This window comes from Osmerus mordax, chromosome 10 (genome assembly GCF_038355195.1).
Source record: "Osmerus mordax isolate fOsmMor3 chromosome 10, fOsmMor3.pri, whole genome shotgun sequence".
NCBI lineage: Eukaryota > Metazoa > Chordata > Actinopteri > Osmeriformes > Osmeridae > Osmerus > Osmerus mordax.
Window position 1 is genome coordinate 10908565 of NC_090059.1, and position 17119 is coordinate 10925683.

General features: G+C 48.8%; 1 protein-coding gene across 2 annotated transcripts in view; it reads right to left on the minus strand.

Moving 5' to 3' along the window:
- Window positions 1-2310: 2310 nt before the first annotated feature.
- rbfox3a (RNA binding fox-1 homolog 3a) overlaps window positions 2311-17119 on the minus strand; it is a 28716-nt gene continuing 13907 nt past the window's right edge. Inside the window, exons 5-11 of one of the 2 annotated variants that reach the window (XM_067244229.1) lie at window positions 16650-16710; window positions 14630-14683; window positions 9529-9661; window positions 8845-8884; window positions 8412-8476; window positions 4754-4832; window positions 2311-2355 (exon numbers count right to left, since the gene is read on the minus strand). In XM_067244229.1, coding sequence (XP_067100330.1) covers window positions 2311-2355; window positions 4754-4832; window positions 8412-8476; window positions 8845-8884; window positions 9529-9661; window positions 14630-14683; window positions 16650-16710 — 477 coding nt within the window. Of the gene's footprint in view, window positions 2356-4732; window positions 4833-8411; window positions 8477-8844; window positions 8885-9528; window positions 9662-14629; window positions 14684-16649; window positions 16711-17119 lie in introns of those variants that run through there. The other variant, XM_067244228.1, reaches the window with a different exon arrangement.

The following is a 17119-nucleotide window of genomic DNA, read 5'->3' on the forward strand; positions in this document are numbered from 1 at the left end:
TGGACATTTCAGCATGATTACCTGTGGTGCTTCTACCACCCGCTCCTCCCCTCCCCTGGGGGGGGGGGGGGTTCCAGGATTCTGGGTGACACCACTGCCAGACAGACTGATACGCCTGGACACAGAGAGTGATCTACAGAGTGCATAGGTCTCCTATTTGTCCCTCCAGCCTGACATATAATTATCCACAGGTGGTGGGTCCTGGTGAGGAAGGGGATGTGTACACCCGTACAAGTGAAGGACGGGGGCTTTTTCTTAGTTACGCTGCGGAAGCCAAGATGGATATTATGGGTAAGGATCAATCGATACTCTCTACTCTCCGCTTCTCTCCTCTCAGCCGGAACCACCGTTACTCCTTGTCCAAGAAGAGCATCAGATTATCTACAAGATCACCAGGACACACCCTCACTACCACAAAGCCCTGTGCAGGGGAACACTGACCTAATCAATACTGACCCAATATATACTGCATCAACTAACCTACAATGCTCCAAACTTGCTGTTTGCTGACTGTTTTCTGGATATTAACTGACTGTTGGCTGGCTGGTAGCTGACTGGTAGATTGCTGTCAGCGGAATGTTAGTTGGCTGTTAACTGACTTAGCTGGCTGGTAGTTGGCTGGTAGCTGGAGTGCAGATGGCTGTTTGCTGACTATTAGCTGACTGTTTAGCTATTGACTGTTAGCTGGCTTGTATATAGCTGGTAGCTGACTGGTAGCTGACTTAGCTGGCTGTTAGACTGTTAGGAACAAGGCTGAGCCTCAAAAGAGGGCATAGTCCAATGGCTTCAGGTTGAGAAACTGATCGTTAGCCAGCTGAAGTGGAATTGGCTTTAAATGGCCTCTCACCCTGCAGAAGAGTACAGGGAACACTGTCTGCAAACATAAAGCTACATCATTCCATTCCATTAGATAGTGGCTGGTTAAAAGACTGGTCCATGTTTAATAGATCTCAATGTTCCTGGGTGTGTTCTGTAGGGCTAATGTGACTAATAGGATTTATTTTTACATTGTCAAGAACATTAAACCACTGCTACATGTAGCCTGTTCCATAAGCATCTACACAGTATGCAATCTGCTGGTTAACACAGTCATGTCATATTATTGCTCATTGGTGAAGTGTGTCGGAAGACAGAGTTTGTGTGTAGAAAATGTGTTTCTGTTGTGGAAAAACTCTCTCTCAATAGGGATACCAGATCCTAACACTAGTATACTATTCTTCTCCTTAAGCCTCCAGCCACCGACCTCTTCTAGTTCCCAGCCTCTACTCCCAGTCTCTGCTTCCAGCCTTCTACGTGGCTTCTGGCCTTTGTCTCCGCTTTTACCTTTTGCCTCAGCCTCAGCCTCAGCCTTTGGCTGGGTGCCAGTGATCAATGCCTGCTCTAACATATGGCTGCCCATTCTGCTGCTGCTGCCATATCTCTGACACACTTCCCAACACATCCCCCCTCCCCTACCTGCACCTACCCAGCCCTGAATACCACCATACATCACTTCCTCCCGCCCTGCCTTCAGTAATGCATCACTTCCATTTCCACTTCCTCATTCAGTAATGCATCACTTCCTGGCAGCCATTTTGAGTTAGTTCCTCCTCATTCAGCAGAATGATTTCAAAGCGGCATTTAAAATCGCTCTCAAACTCTGAAACTCCCGTTAAGGGGCTAGCGGGCTAACATTGGGTCCAGCCAATCCTATAAGAGCAGAGAATAGCACTATCATTTACTTAATAAAATCCAATTTGAAATTTGTTGCTCAAACTGCAATTGCTGAACATTACTGGCCTTAATGTATATGGGGGCAATGACTAATTGTAACAATAAGGAAAAAGGAAATTGGATGGAATTAAAACCAGAACTCACACAACCATTCCCCGGGAGCAGAGTTTGAGAACACTACACTTAAAGAGAGAGAGAAAGAAAAATGGAAGAGTGGGTGAAACAAAACAAAAAAAATCCTTCTCCTCTGTTCCAGCTCTCTCTCTCTCTCTTCTTCAGAACAACCATCTCCCATTTCTCCAACGGCAAACCATTCATTTCAACAGAAGAAACATGACATTGAAATACAGACAGTAGTTAGAACATCACTGTAGTACAGTATAGTACATGGATGAGAATGCATAAACTTCAGTCAATATTTAAAACTGGGCATCAACTGCAGAAAGTCCTAGGGTCACCAGGTGTCAGTTTTGACCCGGAAGTACAGTATATTGAACTCCTACTTTAGTTTATATTTTCCCATTGAGAGCAGGGAGGCATTTATTTAGAGTTTGTTTGTTTGTTTGTTTTGCTGGGGAAGGGAAGGGGGTGTGTCCGCTAGTAGGGCGAGAACCGACTGCACCCTCCTCGGTATAGGCTAGCCTGCAACATCAAAGATGAAAAAAGAACTCCAATCAGAACTCAGTAGAGCAACCTTGGGTCATATTGATATTACTGGCTTCTCTTTTCCCAAAGAAATGTTCCTCCATTTTTCCATGTATTTTTTTGTTTGTTCCTTGTTTGTTTAGCTGAAATGAAAGTGTAAAGACCTAAAAAAGTAAAGTGTTACAAAAATGTTTTATAGATGTTCTGCATAGTTTTTACGAAGTGTATGTGTGTGATTGTGTGTGTAACGACGTGTGTGTGGTGTCTGGGATCTGGGATACGAGATGTTAAGATTTCCACCAATTAGTGACTAAAGCACAGCTTTGATCGTGCAGTCAAGCTACAGTACTTTATAGAGACCAATCCTCCATGTGTTAAATAGGTCAGTCAGATATATAGCAGCACATTCATTCTCTTTCATATTCTAATGAAGATGGTCAGAAGGCATGCCAGGGTGGATTCATACTTCCTGCGCCCCCTCACCTCCCCTGCCCCCTGCATACCTCTCCTACTGTACCCCCCCCCTCCCCACCCCCATCCTCTAATCCGAGCTCTTGTGCTCTGTGGTCCTGTGTCTCCCACTGGCCAGGCTATCTACAGAGCCTTAGCTAGCTCAGCCTTCAAAGGCTGCTGCTCTTCATGGGGTTCTCTCTTCTCTTCTATGGCGTAGTCACAGCTACCATGGCCACATAATGATATCAAATTATTATAATATTACTTCACATCAAATTAAAGCCAGACCTCAGCACAGACAGCATAATGTTCACCTTCAGACATCAGCCTTGGGAGGCTAACACTAGGTTGGCCTGATGCTAACCTCATGCCTTGGTACAGAGCTAACGCTAATGCTAGACTAGCCCAGCTCTAACCTCCTAGGGCCTCATTAAGACCAGGCCTTAATCTCAAGGATGGTAATTGAACATGATTCATTCTCTGGGTCCCCAGTGGGAAAAAAATGTACTGGGGCTCGAACAGAAGTAATCTGCCTTTCAAGCACTGTCACTGTTTGGCTTACTGAGGGGTCAGACTCACTGTTTCATCCCATTCGAATATCCCTACATCCCTGCAGTGTATAAGTTTGTGTATGTGTGTGTGTGAGTGTGTGGAAGATCTAAGTGAAGTTTTGTCAGAGTTTGTTAGCAAATGGCAAAAAATTATCAGTGCATGGTGGAAAAGGGAGGAGAATTTCAGAGGAAAAAGAAGAGAAGTAAAGAGAGTAATAAAGGACAGAAACACAGGCCACAGTATTAATTAAGCAAATGAAGAGGAAAAAGAATGGTCGTAATTAATGAAGGCTTTTAGCTAGCAGCTGCATGGAGGGGGCTGTTGGGGAGGAGGGGGGGCAGGGGGGGGGGGCTGTGCTCTCGGCATCACACGCATGTCGGCACACAACACCCCTCTCATCTGTCTACGGAGCTACCTCAACACTAATCAGTACGGCCGGACTGGCTCGGGCGAGCTGGATGCCGTGATGTTACTCCTCTGACTCTTTCTCTCCTTTGGTTTTGTCCGTTTTTCTTTCTTTCTTTTCTATCTTTCTCTCTTTTTCCCTTTTCTTTCCTGTGTGATATCCCTGAGCACACTGAAGTGCGCCGCTCAAGACGGTCGTTAATCTTTGGAGGAAGTCCCTGCCCGCACCCGCGGAAGAAAACAAATTGCTCGTTCTGTTTTTCTTTTCCCTTCGTTTTGGGCTGTTCTTTTTTCATCTTTGATGTTAGCTGCAAAAGCTAGCTAAAAACAAACATTAACCGGTCCACTGTTTCCCCCTGCTAGAATTTAGGAGACTCTTCCTCTCCGTGAGGGAAACGAAAGTCAGTCTCAGTTGGGTTTCAAACAAGGAGCTCCAGGCCAGTGAAATTGAATGGGGAGTTTGAGAATAAGGCAACAACCCATTTTCATTTACCGAAGTGGCAGAACTCACATTAAACATTCAGCAGGCCTGTCTTAGAAAAACACATACAGGAACTGATAATGCAACTCCCCTTAAAAACACATCAGTTCAACTCCCCCATCTGGGATACCCATTCTAAACACTATAGATCTACACATTACACCTCACATTAATGTAAACTGGTCCAGACAGGGAGGGAGAAGGAGAAGAGCTGCACTCTGGTAAAACAAGCATCGACCTGAGGTCAATACCAAACTTGCAAGACTGAGCCTGCGTCAGCAATAAATTTATTGAAGGGAATCAAGTTGTCGCCCTGACATTTTTTTCAAAACGTTAAACCAATTTTTTTTGTAGCTATTCTCCTTTTTTCCCCCCCAGAGATATTCAATACTGTGAAATGATGACACGGCTCTGTGAAGGATGACATTATGACTACAAAACTACAAGTGAGGAGCCATTTTGATGGTGTGTGGCAGAGTGGGATCAGAGAGGAAGAGTACTCACCATAGTGCCAACGCTGTATGTGGCTGCAGGACCGAGCGTGTGGTGGTAGGGGTCTGCAGTTGCATAGACTCTTCCGTAACTGGAGAGGAGACACACACACACATCAAGATGTCAATACATGAACATGTCTGAAACAAACAGAATCTAATTGAGGACATATTGGTGGTCCCACCTCTAGGAAATACGAACAGGCCACGTGTTCCCTTGAAACGTTTAGCCTGCTTTTAGCTTACGTTTAGCTTACGTTTAGCTTGCTTTTAGCTTACGTTTAGCTTACGTTTAGCTTACGTTTAGCTTACATTTAGCTTGCGTTTGGTGGGATGTCTGGTCCCATGTCTGTGCTACATCTGTTCTATGTCTGGTCCCTGAAGAAAGCCAGCCTCAGAGAGTAATCCTCTACTGGTCAATCCATTCATTTTCAAACATTGGTAATTGTTTTTCCTGCCATTGGCTTTGATTGAAAACGGTCCTTAAGGTTTGCTAGCGGACAGACACCGTGCGCTGTCCACAATGAGTATGCATGAGACACCAACGCATCGGGTCGTCGATTTTAACGGGGATCTGGAGACAGGATCTATAATCATTTCCTCCTCTGCTTCACGTTAAGGAGCCCTGCACGGCAGGACCAGCGCGTTACCCATGCCTCCCTGTAAATGTACGTCGTAAAGGTGAGAGGCTGTGATTGCAATGATTTGTTTTAGCCGTTTCGGGTTTATGAGAAAAAGGAGTGAGTGTTTTATCTTCCGGAGGGTGGGAGAGGGATGAGATCAGAGTGAAAACCTACCAGAGAGAAGAGGTGGAAGAGGAGGAGGGAGAGAGAGAGGGAAGAAAGAGAGAGAAAGACCAAAGAAAAAGAGAATGGAATGAAGAGAGAGAGAAGGGATAGGGATACAGATGGAGAGAGTGGAGGAAGAAAAGAACAGAAGGAATGAACTAGAGAGGCCAAGAGACAGAGCAGAGAGGGAGGGCATGGAATATGGATGGGGACAAATTCAGAGAGAGTTAGAACAAGAAACAGAATGAAGGAGAGACGAAGATAAAGAACCGAAATGGAGCGATGGGGGTGAGCAGGGCGAAAGGGAGAGAGGAGAAAGAGAGAGCCCTCCGTCTGCACTCCTCCATTCCTAGTCCTCCTGCCCCTCCGTCCTTCCACCTGTCTCTGTGGGGTCGTTCCTTCTACCTTCGCCATCACTGATTCTGAACTAATCCCGCCATCGCTCCTTTCATCCCTCCGTTTCTCCCTCCTGAAGAAGGGGAACAGAGGGGCCAACACAGACCGCTTCATCAAGCCCCTCTCCTCATCCTCTCTACTCTTCTTCATTGGTTTACTCTCCTCTGGAAGTGAGAGATGCCGGCGAAGGTCTGGAGGGCAAAGATAAGGCAATGCAAGGGGTTCCACCCTGGCGCTTGTGTGTCGCGGAGGAAGGGGTGGCAGGGTATGAGTGTTAAGGGTGGAGGAGGGGTGAGGCCAAAGACCAAACTCAGGGGGTGTAGGGAATGAGGTGGAGGAGGAGTTTGGATGAAAGGGGGATGATGAAATAGTGTGACGCATTCTGAAAGGTAAAGTTAGCAGTGTAACTATTCCAGGACTGTTCAGGGATATGATAAAGACAGTAGTGTGTGTGTGTGTGTGTGTGTGTAAATCCTCCACAGTGGAGAGAGGACAGACAGCAGTGATCCACTCTCGCTCAGTTCTCGCAGGGCTCGGTTCACCCACAGTAAAAAAGCTGAAGAAAGCCCTGTTCTCCTCTCCTCTTTCTCTCTCCACTTACTCCACTTATTCACTGTAAATCATCAGAGCTAAAAAAAATGAGAGAGAGACAAATACCAAAAGCAAGGGAGAGATAGAAAGCTCTTATGATTTTCAGTGGAGCCACTGGAGCGAGTGAGGGAACAGGAGGCAGACACGGAGCGCAGAACAAGGGACGGAAAAAAGAGCAAAAGATAAAGAGAGATAAGGAGAGAGGGAGATGAGGCAGGAGTAATGCAAAAAAAAGAACAACAGAATGGGATAACTCTGGTGGAGAGACAGCCCTTCACCTTCCTGCCTCTCGCCCCCTCAGAACTCCCCCAGAGTCTCCCCCCTCCTCCTCCCCCTCCCCTCCTCCTCTCCACTCCTCTGATAAATCTTACATTATCTGTGGCCTACAGGCTCCCTCCGCGCTCGTCTCTTATCTGTTCTGACACGCTCAATCTCCCCCAGATTAGCTCCTTCAACACCCTCACAGCCCCACACACAACCACCGCCAGACCCCCAACCTGCTGGGGCAATCTACCCAGGGAAGAGAGCTCCAATCTTGGCCTGACCCTGTCTGAATACTGGGCCCCTGGAGGCTAAGTGGCAGGAGATCAGTGAAGGACATGGGTGAGGGTCGAGGGGTGGGTGGTTGTTGAGGTGCTGAGGGGTGGGGAGGTGTTCCCTCAGGTGCTTCTATCTAACCTTCTTCCTCCAGGCTGCATGTTGGACAGCCAGTGAGTTCAGTATGGCTCCTGTTAGACTCCTGACAGTGTTAACATGTACTGTAGGAACCATACAGGTGAAGATCCTCCATGTTCATGTTAACACACTCTTCCTGCCTCCTGCTCAACTTCATTATTAAGGTGTGGTGTCTGGGAGGGAGGGAGTGTATAGGTGGGAGGAGGTGTGTAGGAAGGAGGTTTGTAGGGGGGAGGGAGGAGGTTTGTAGGGGGGAGGGAGGGAGGAGGTGTGTAGGGTGGAGGGAGGGAGGAGGTGTGTAGAGGGGAGGGAAGAGGTGTGTAGGGGGGAGGGGGGGAGGGGGGGAGGAGGTGTGTAGGGTGGAGGGAGGGAGGAGGTGTGTAGAGGGGAGGGAAGAGGTGTGTAGGGGGGAGGGGGGGAGGAGGTGTGTAGGGGGGAGGGAGGAGGTGTGTAGGGGGCAGGGAGGAGGTGTGTAGGGTGGAGGAGGTGTGTAGGGGGGAGGGAGGAGGAGTGTAGGGGGGGAGGAGGTGTGTAGGGGGAGGAGGTGTGTAGGGGGGGAGGAGGTTTGTAGGGGGCAGGGAGGAGGTGTGTAGGGGGGAGGAGGTGTGTAGGGGGAGGGGGGGAGGAGGTGTGAAGGGGGGAGGGGGGGAGGAGGTGTGTAGGGGGGAGGGGGGGAGGAGGTGTGTAGGGGGGAGGGAAGGAGGAGGTGTGTAGGGGGGAGGGAGGAGGTTTGTAGGGGGCAGGGAGGAGGTGTGTAGGGGGGAGGAGGTGTGTAGGGGGAGGGAAGGAGGAGGTGTGTAGGGTGGAGGAGGTGTGTAGGGGGGAGGGAAGGAGGAGGTGTGTAGGGTGGAGGAGGTATGTAGGGGGGAGGGAAGGAGGAGGTGTGTAGGGTGGAGGAGGAGTGTAGGGGGGGAGGAGGTGTGTAGGGGGAGGGAGGAGGTTTGTAGGGGGCAGGGAGGAGGTGTGTAGGGGGGGAGGAGGTGGGTAGGGGGAGGGGGGGAGGAGGTGTGAAGGGGGAGGGGGGGAGGAGGTGTGTAGGGGGGAGGAGGTGTGTAGGGGGGAGGGAGGAGGTTTGTAGGGGGCAGGGAGGAGGTGTGTAGGGGGGAGGGGGGGGAGGAGGTGTGTAGGGGGGAGGGAGGCAGCAGGTGTGTACGGGGGAGGGGGGGAGGAGGTGTGTAGGGGGGAGGGAGGAGGTGTGTAGGTAAGTCTTAAGAGACTTACCTGTCGCTGTAGGCAGCTGCTGCAGTGGCAGCTGGCTGGGCATATCTGTAGGCTGCATAACCCCCCTGAGATAAGATCGAGGAGAAGAGAGAGGGAGGAGAAGAGAGAGGGAGGAGAAGAGAGAGAGGGAGGAGAGGAGGGGGGAGGAAGGAAGGAAAGTAGGAGAAGAAAGATGTGGTTACAATTCAATTACAACAATATTGAACTTTGAAGATAGTAGTCTGTAAGGTAATTATTGTGAAGGAGAAAAAGTGTGTGTGTGTGTTTTAGAGAGTAGTGTGTGCAAAGGTATGTGCAAAGGTTATCACAGTAGCGATTAACGAGGTGATAATTAATAGAAAAGAATTGAGCGCCTGATTGAAGTTCTCTGAAACAAGTAGAACCTATTCTACTATAAATACGACTCAGGGTTTGTGTGTGTGTGAATGCTTACGTATATTTCTGCTCCGTAGAAGCCGTCCTGGTAGACCACACTGTGGGGACAGGATAACACACACACACACAACACACACACACACACACCCACACAAACAGAGGTTCAGATGAAATACAACTGTATCATTTGTGAAGCCCACTACACGACCCACTAAAACTACAAACTACACGACACACTAATACTACACATTACACCACACAACCTTCCCTGGACCACAAAGATGGTGAAGGAATCTGCTGGTGTTTCTCCATCTCGAATAACAAATAACTCTCTCTCTCTCACTTACACCCCCCTCTCTCTCTTTCTCTCTCTTTCATTCTCTCTGCCCCTAACCCTCCCTCTCTTTCTTCAGAGTGCAGGCTAATACATTTCCAGTGGAGTGTGCAGGGCAGGCCACAGCAGTCCATTCACCACCGAATAAAGAATGACACATTCAAAAAAAGGGAGACAAATTTGGCCATTCTGGAATCAAAGAGCAATTTTCCGCTCTATTAGAAAATGCCTTTTTGTTTTCCCCCGCCATTCTCCTGTCATGGAGTATGTGTTTGTGTGTGTGTCACACTTGGTGAATGATATTTGGATGTGTGTGTGTGTGTGTGTCTGTGAGTGTAGTGCTCCCACTCATAGAGAGCTGTCATAGGACGCATGAATGTGTGTTTGTGTGTGTGTGTGTGTACTCACGCTCCATAGGCGGGGATGGGTGGGGGTGGAGGTGCGGCACGGAATGTGTTGTAGACAGCACGACCCCTCCCTCTCAAATGGGCTCCCCGATAGGCTACTGCTGCCCCTGCACTGGGGTAGGGAAACCCTGTTACTGAGGTGAGGGGGCAGAGACAGAGGGAAAGACGGAGAGAAAAAAGAAAGAAAAAAGAGAGTGAAAGAAAAAGAAGGAAGGAGATGGAGTACGACAGACGGAGAGAGGGGGAGGAGGGGGAAAGGGTGAGAACGTCAGTAACATTTTTGATTATTGTGACAGACATCTTAAACCTGCATGTTCGTGGAATCCCAGCCAACAGTATTGTTGAAATATATAGGTGTGTGCGTGTATGTGTTGGATGCAGGCCCAGAAAGCCAGTAGGGAGGTGGTGGGTAGGGAGGTGGGCGAGACACAGCGAGTTGGCTCGGGCAAGACAAGAGAGGGAGCAGAAGAGAAGGGTGGAGGAGAGAAAGAAAGAGGGATAGACCTCAGACTGAGAGGGAACAAGAGAAGGTGCATCGAAGGTTAGACACAATGTGCTGGCAGTGAGAAAGAGAGAAAGACAGAGAGAGGGGTAGAGAGAGAAAAATAGAGGAAGAGAGATGCGGAGAGGGAGAGAGACAGAGAGAGAGAGAGAGAGAGAGAGAGAGAGAGAGAGAGAGAAAGGAAGAGAGAGAAAGGAAGAGAGAGAAAGAGAGTTAGAGAGAGTGAGAGAGAGAGGGAGAGAGAGGGAGGGAGAGAGAGGGAGAGAGAGGGAGAGAGAGGTGGGTAGAGGTTAGACTTGTGTTGGCAGTGGCGACAGGGAGCAGATGGACTCTATTGTTTTAGAACAGCAGAGTTCACCTATGGCTATCCTTCATCTCTCTCAGTCCCTCTCTCTCTCTCTCTCTCTCTCTCTCTCTCTCTCTCTCTCTCTCTCTCTCTCTCTCTCTCTCTCTCTCACACACACACACACACACACACACACACGACACACATGAATGGCCCTAGATTAGGGTGGCATAGTCTGCCGAGGGGAGCAAGGTCTTTCCGGTGTGTGTGCACTTACAGTATATGTGTGTGTGTGCGTTTTTCGTGCCTTCAGTTTGCCAAGCCGAAGGCCTCTCTTTAACCTTCAATCAACGTGGGAGCATGGCCTTCACACACACAGGGCCAGCTTATAATGATGGCCACCTACAGACATACACACACACACCTACACAGACACACACACCTACACACACACACACACACACCTACACAGACACACACACCTACACAGACACACACACCTACACAGACACACACACCTACACAGACACACAAACACACATACAAATGCAGGAGCAAGGCCTTCATGCACACAGATACATCTTATAATTATGCCCAACTACACAGCTATAGACACACTCACACACACACACACACACACATACTCTCAGCACACACACCTACAAACACACACATATTCATGGTCAGATCAAGATACTCATATATTGCATGTGTTTTCCCCTTAGCAAGCAACCAGGTGATGCACAACCACCAACAGACTCCACCACAAAAAACATTCAGCCACAGACACAACTGCAAACACAAATAACCCCTACAATGACACAACCCCAAACAGGGAATAAACAGCCTTCAGTCAGTTGGAGGTACAGAGCTGCTGCACACTACAGTTCAGGTATGACATCATCAGTCTCAACCAAATACATAGAACGTTCTTCAGTGTTGATTGGATCTGATGAGTCACGTGACAAGTGACATAGGAGAGTCTAAGGGGTAGACCTGTAGGACCGGAGATGAGTGACCACATGGACAGAGCGTCAGCCAGGGAGCTCCAGGGCCTTCTCTCTGCTCTTTGCTCCTGACTGCACACAGACCCCACCAACCTCTCAGAACATCCATGACCCCCAAACCTCCTCACGCTCCTCCATCCCCGCTCCTCATCCCACACACACCTCGTTCACTGCCTCGCGCATGTGTATGCGGTGTGGGACGTGTATGAATGTAATCTGATGATGAGCTACGTTTCCTGCAAGCTACAGCGCCGCCGTAATAACCCTATGAATCATACAGGGTTCTGCTCTGACAGACGGAGGGCCTGTAAAACACACGCACGCACGCACACACACACAGCACACACATACACACACATACACACACACACACAGATGCACCCAGCACACGCACACCCACGCAGACCCATAATCAGGACAAGTGTTTGTTTGTGGAGGTTGGAGTCAGACAGATGTAGAGGTTAGCTGGGGTCACGCTGGTTAAAACACACAACGGCTTATGAAGCTCACTTCATCTGCTTGAGTGTGTGTGGAATAGAATTAGGGGCGGTTAGTGATTGGAATGGTGTGTGTGCGTGTACGTGAATGAGCATTTGTAATACTCTATTTTTACATGGTGACGTCATATGTATGCATTGTTTGTTATGTACATTCAACATGTAAAATACATGCTCTCTCACACACACACACACAAATACACACACACAGCGCAAACACACACCCATACCAGGCTGTTCTCAAAACACACTCGACCTGACTCCAGTTAAACAAATGGAAGCGTGTGTTTTAAACACCTAAAATGATTCAGTAATAAAAGCTGGGGTCAGCAAATGACAGTGACCTCCACCAATGTGGACCAATCACATCGCTGCAATCTGACAGACCCCGGAGTCAAAGTAGAGTCACCCTTCCAACTTGCAAATTTTCCAGCATATGTTTAAAAGCGGGCACCGCTCGGTTATTACCCTGCAGACGTTTTGCATTTAATCTTATTTGTTGTGTTCTGGTGAGCACACTGCCAAGCATCACATACCCCTCAGTCCCCCCCCCCCCCCCCCCCCCCCCCCCCCCCACACACACACACACACACATATATAGCCCAGCTCTGCATATACTCAGGACACAGTCAATCAATCAGTATTACATTTCCCTCATTGTCCTTCATGCCCATGCAGTCCACTCCACTCAGTCACACACACACACACACACTGACACACACCCATACACACACGTCCACCTACACACTGACACACACACTCACATTTTATATGCATACTGTACATGACTGGTAGTCCCCTGTATCAAGGTGTGTCCAAGGGTCGGGGCACCTGGGATAAGCGTGTGTGTGTGTGTGTGTGTGTGTCTACAGGGGCAGACTGAATAACCTTCTCTAAGGTATGGGTCCTGGAGAGTGGCTAGGTGGGAAGGAAGGAGAGGGAGAGGAGACTTTTATAAAAAAGGAAGAGAGGAGGAGGGGAGTGGTAATTTAGAGTGTAAAGGAATATTGAGTTTATCATTCCACCCATGTACCCTGGCTGGGTTCAATGTGGACTGTGACCCTCTCTGTGTCTGTCTATTCCTGTCACTGTCTAACCACACGTGTCAGCCTACAAGTGTGTGTGTGTGCATGCTGTGGGTGTGTTTGCATCTGTTTTGTCTGTGTCTTCGTCGGTTTTTCCCTGGGCCTGCTCTGCCTAGAAGGCATGTGTGCGACTGCCTGTAAATGTGTGTGTGTGTGTCTGAGCCTGTGTGCGTGTCTACCTGTGCCTGTGTGTGTGTCTGCCTGTGCCTGCATGTGTGTGTGTGTGTCTGTGTGCACTGGGTTCAGTGCTGAGAGTGGCCGAGCTCTCTCCTCTCATCTGTCATTGTGTTGAATGGGATTTGAGCACAATAAACCTGTAGCCGGCGCAGGAATGGAGACGGAGTGTTCTGTCACCCGCCCCGGCGATTTATGGAGCCCAATTCCGCTGATCCGCGCTCGGAAAAGCCGTCTGATAAAGAGTGATTAATCGCTCTTACATCCTGCTCTATTCCCGCCCAAAGTAGATTAAATGCAGCCATAATTATGCCAGAAGAAACCCCAACCCAACACTTCCTCTCTGGAAATCTTTCATTTTTCATATTTTGAGAGGAGGGATCGGGGTGGGGGCTGGGGGCAGAAAAGGAGGCAGGAAGAACGGGGGAGGGAGAGGAGAGACGGAGGTTGTTCTGGCTGTAAAAGGAGGGGTTTTCCCCTTGCGAGACCTCTCTGATTCCGTTTGGAATCAGAAGATAGAGAGAGGGAGGGAGAGAGGCAGTTCAAAAAGAAAGAGAGGGGGAGGATAGGAGGGAGGAAGGAGGGTTTTGGACATAAAGTTGAGTTTTTATTCCTGCATGTAATCTGCTAAAGGAGTGGATGGTGTGATCTCACACAAACACACACACACACACTCACTCACACACACACACACACACACACACACACACACACACACACACACACACACACACACACACACACACACACACACACACACACACACGCACACACACACACACACACACACACACACAAACACACACACACACACACACACACACTGTGGTCCCTGCTTTCCCCCGGAGATGGAGGAGAGCATATGGTGTCGTTTAGGCTTGGCAAACTTTAGTGGCGTGTTTAAGACGACTGCACACAATTAGCACGTTGTAAATCAGCCAGAGAGCTAGCCTCCGCAGTCAATGCTGGGCTGTGTGTGTGTGGGTGTGAGTGTGTTTGAGTGTGGAGAGGGCGGGGGGGGTTGTTTGTTGGTAAATGTATGTATTTGAGATAATGTGTGTGTGTTATACCTGTGTGAGTGTGTGTGTGTGTGTGTGTGTGCATATATGTAAACACATGTATGAACCCAGATTGATATTCAGATGTAGCATGCTGGGTGATGGTTTGGGCTGTTCTGAGTTACGGGGTGGGTTTGAGACAGGAGAGAAGAGCGAGGGAAGGAAGGAGGGAGGGAGGCAAGGATGAATAAAAGAGATGGATGGTCTCTCCCTGTCAGGGCGGTTATTTAGAGGAGTGCTGTAAAGCTGTCTGGGAATGAACAGACCTCCACTAATGAATGAGCAGAACTGAGAGCAGTTACACAGACCAGACAGTCACACACACATGCCCTCACACACACACACATACGCTTAGATGAACACAGCAAGAGAATGAGACAAATACGGAGACACAATACAAGACAGCCAGACAAACAGGAAGGTGGACTATAGAGATGTGTTATAGGATGTACAGTCTGTATAGTTCTCAGTCTGGAGGCCAGTGTTGTTTTACCTGCATAAAATTCAGGACCATAGACAGCTCCAACCACCGGGTTCAGCTTCCAGCCTACAGGAGACACACAGGGGGTGTTAGCCTAGCATACTGTTAGCTTCTAGCCTACAGGAGACACACAGGGGGTGTTAGCCTAGCATACTGTTAGCTTCTAGCCTACAGGAGACACACAGGGGGGTGTTAGCCTAGCATACTGTTAGCTTCTAGCCTACAGGAGACACACAGGGGGTGTTAGCCTAGCATCCTGTTAGCATAGCATCCCATTAGCCTTTATGACTTTTGAGTGTAATGTCAACCCAGCCTTACATCTCTCTGACTTATTATCCCATTAGCCTAGCATTCCAAAAGTCTCTTCCTCATTAAAGCTAGCCCAGTGATCTACAGCAATGCTAAGGCCACCATATTGCACAGGCTGACAGTGCAGAAGCCTGGAGTTCTAATAATGAGACAGACAAAGGAGATACACAAGGACACACATGGTGCTGTGGTGTTGGTGTTTGTATGTTGTTGGTGTGGTAGTCTTTGTGTGGTGTTTTTGTGGCAGTGCTGGAGTTGTGTTATTGTGGTAGTGTTGGTGTAGAGTTAGATTGGTGTTGATGTTGTGTGGTAGTGGTGGTGCGGTTTTGTTGTGGTAGTGCTGGTGTGGTGTTGGTGTGGTGTTGGTGTGGTGTTGGTGTGGTAGTGCTGGTGTGGTGTTGGTGTGGTAGTGCTGGTGTGGTGTTGGTGTGGTAGTGCTGGTGTGGTGTTGGTGTGGTAGTGCTGGTGTGGTGTTGGTGTGGTAGTGGTGGTGTGGTGTTGGTCTGATAGTGCTGGTGTGGTGTTGGTGTGGTAGTGCTGGTGTGGTGTTGGTGTGGTAGTGCTGGTGTGGTGTTGGTGTGGTAGTGCTGGTGTGGTGTTGGTGTGGTAGTGCTGGTGTGGTGTTGGTAGAGAGTTAGCGTTGTGTTGGTGTGGGTGACAGTGACAGATGGAAAGCTGCTCAAGCCTCATTCTCTCTGTCTGCCCCACTCTGAGTTAGGGATGGTGAGATGGAGAGAGGGAAGGAGAGAGGGAGGGAGGAGAGTGCTGACATGTCCAGCCATTTAATTCCCTGCCTTGGCTCTCCCTTCCTCTTAACCCCCTCCCCCTTTCCTCCCTTAGTCCGTTCCATCCGCATGAATGAGTGTCAGAGAGAGTGAGAAAAGGAGAGAGGGAAGAGAAGGAGGGTGGAGAGAGAGAGAGAGAGGGACCCTAAACCTTTCAGAATGAGGCATTTTATTTGCTCCATCCATTCAGGCATTCCCTTTCTCCTTCAACAAATTCACCCAATCTAGAATTTTCTCTCCATCTCCATCCTTATTTCTTTCTCCATCATTCCACTCATGTCCTCCCCTTCCTCTCCTTCTTTTTGGATCCTTCACTCTCACACCCTCCTTTCATCCCCCTCACATCTCAAGCCTGTTGACTTGAGTAGCTAACATTTCCTCAAACCTGCAGATGAATTATAACGAGAAATACTGTATATTGATCTCTATAAATGGAAAAAAAGGATGAAAAGACATTTAAACATTGATAAGTCTTGATACCTAGACAACTTAGATTTGAGTAAATAAACCAGTCTGGCCCTGGTTTGGCCCTGATCTGGGCCTAGTCTGGTCCTAGTCTGGTCCTAGTCTGGTCCTGGTCTGGCCCTGGTCTGGTCTTGGTCTAACCCTGGTCTGGCCCTGGTCTGGTCTTGGTCTAACCCTGGTCTGGCCCTGGTCTGGTCTTGGTCTAACCCTGGTCTGGCCCTGGTATGGTCCTAGTCTGGTCCCATTCTGACCCTGATCATACTTTAGTTATGAACAGCCAACATTATTAATCAATTTCTCAGTTTGCTGAATATTGCATCTGTAGCTGCATTACGCTACAAGGTCTGTCTGTGGCATTGACAGAGGGGAAGGGAGGGAAAGAAGGGATCTGGAGGAGTGGGAAGGTTGAGGCCCAGCAGAGGAGGGGAGGGGTGGATGAATGATGGAGGGATAAAGTTGAAAGGATGTCTTACCGTTTGTGTAAGGATTCGCCACCTTCTTATTGGTCATTACTCTGGCTGTTGCGTTGTTCACCTGTGGTCATGGAGATGCAGGTCAGATGGTTAGACAGCACACACACGCACACATTTGCACTCTCTCACACGCACGCACACACACACACACACACACACACACACACACACACACACACACACACACACACACACACACACACACACACACACACACACACACACACACACACACACACACACACACAAACACTATCAGACTGGAGACTGGTGTGGTTAACAACCTGACAGGCAGCATGCAGCAAGACAAGGATCTGATCTAGACAACAGGACCGGCAGCATCACAAACCAAAAAGGAAGAATCTTATAAAACAGCAGAAACAGAAACACGTTTTCTACACCATACACTTTGACTTTGACTTTGTGTTTGTCCCAGTAAACCCTCCACCAATCCCTCTAAAAACAAAATC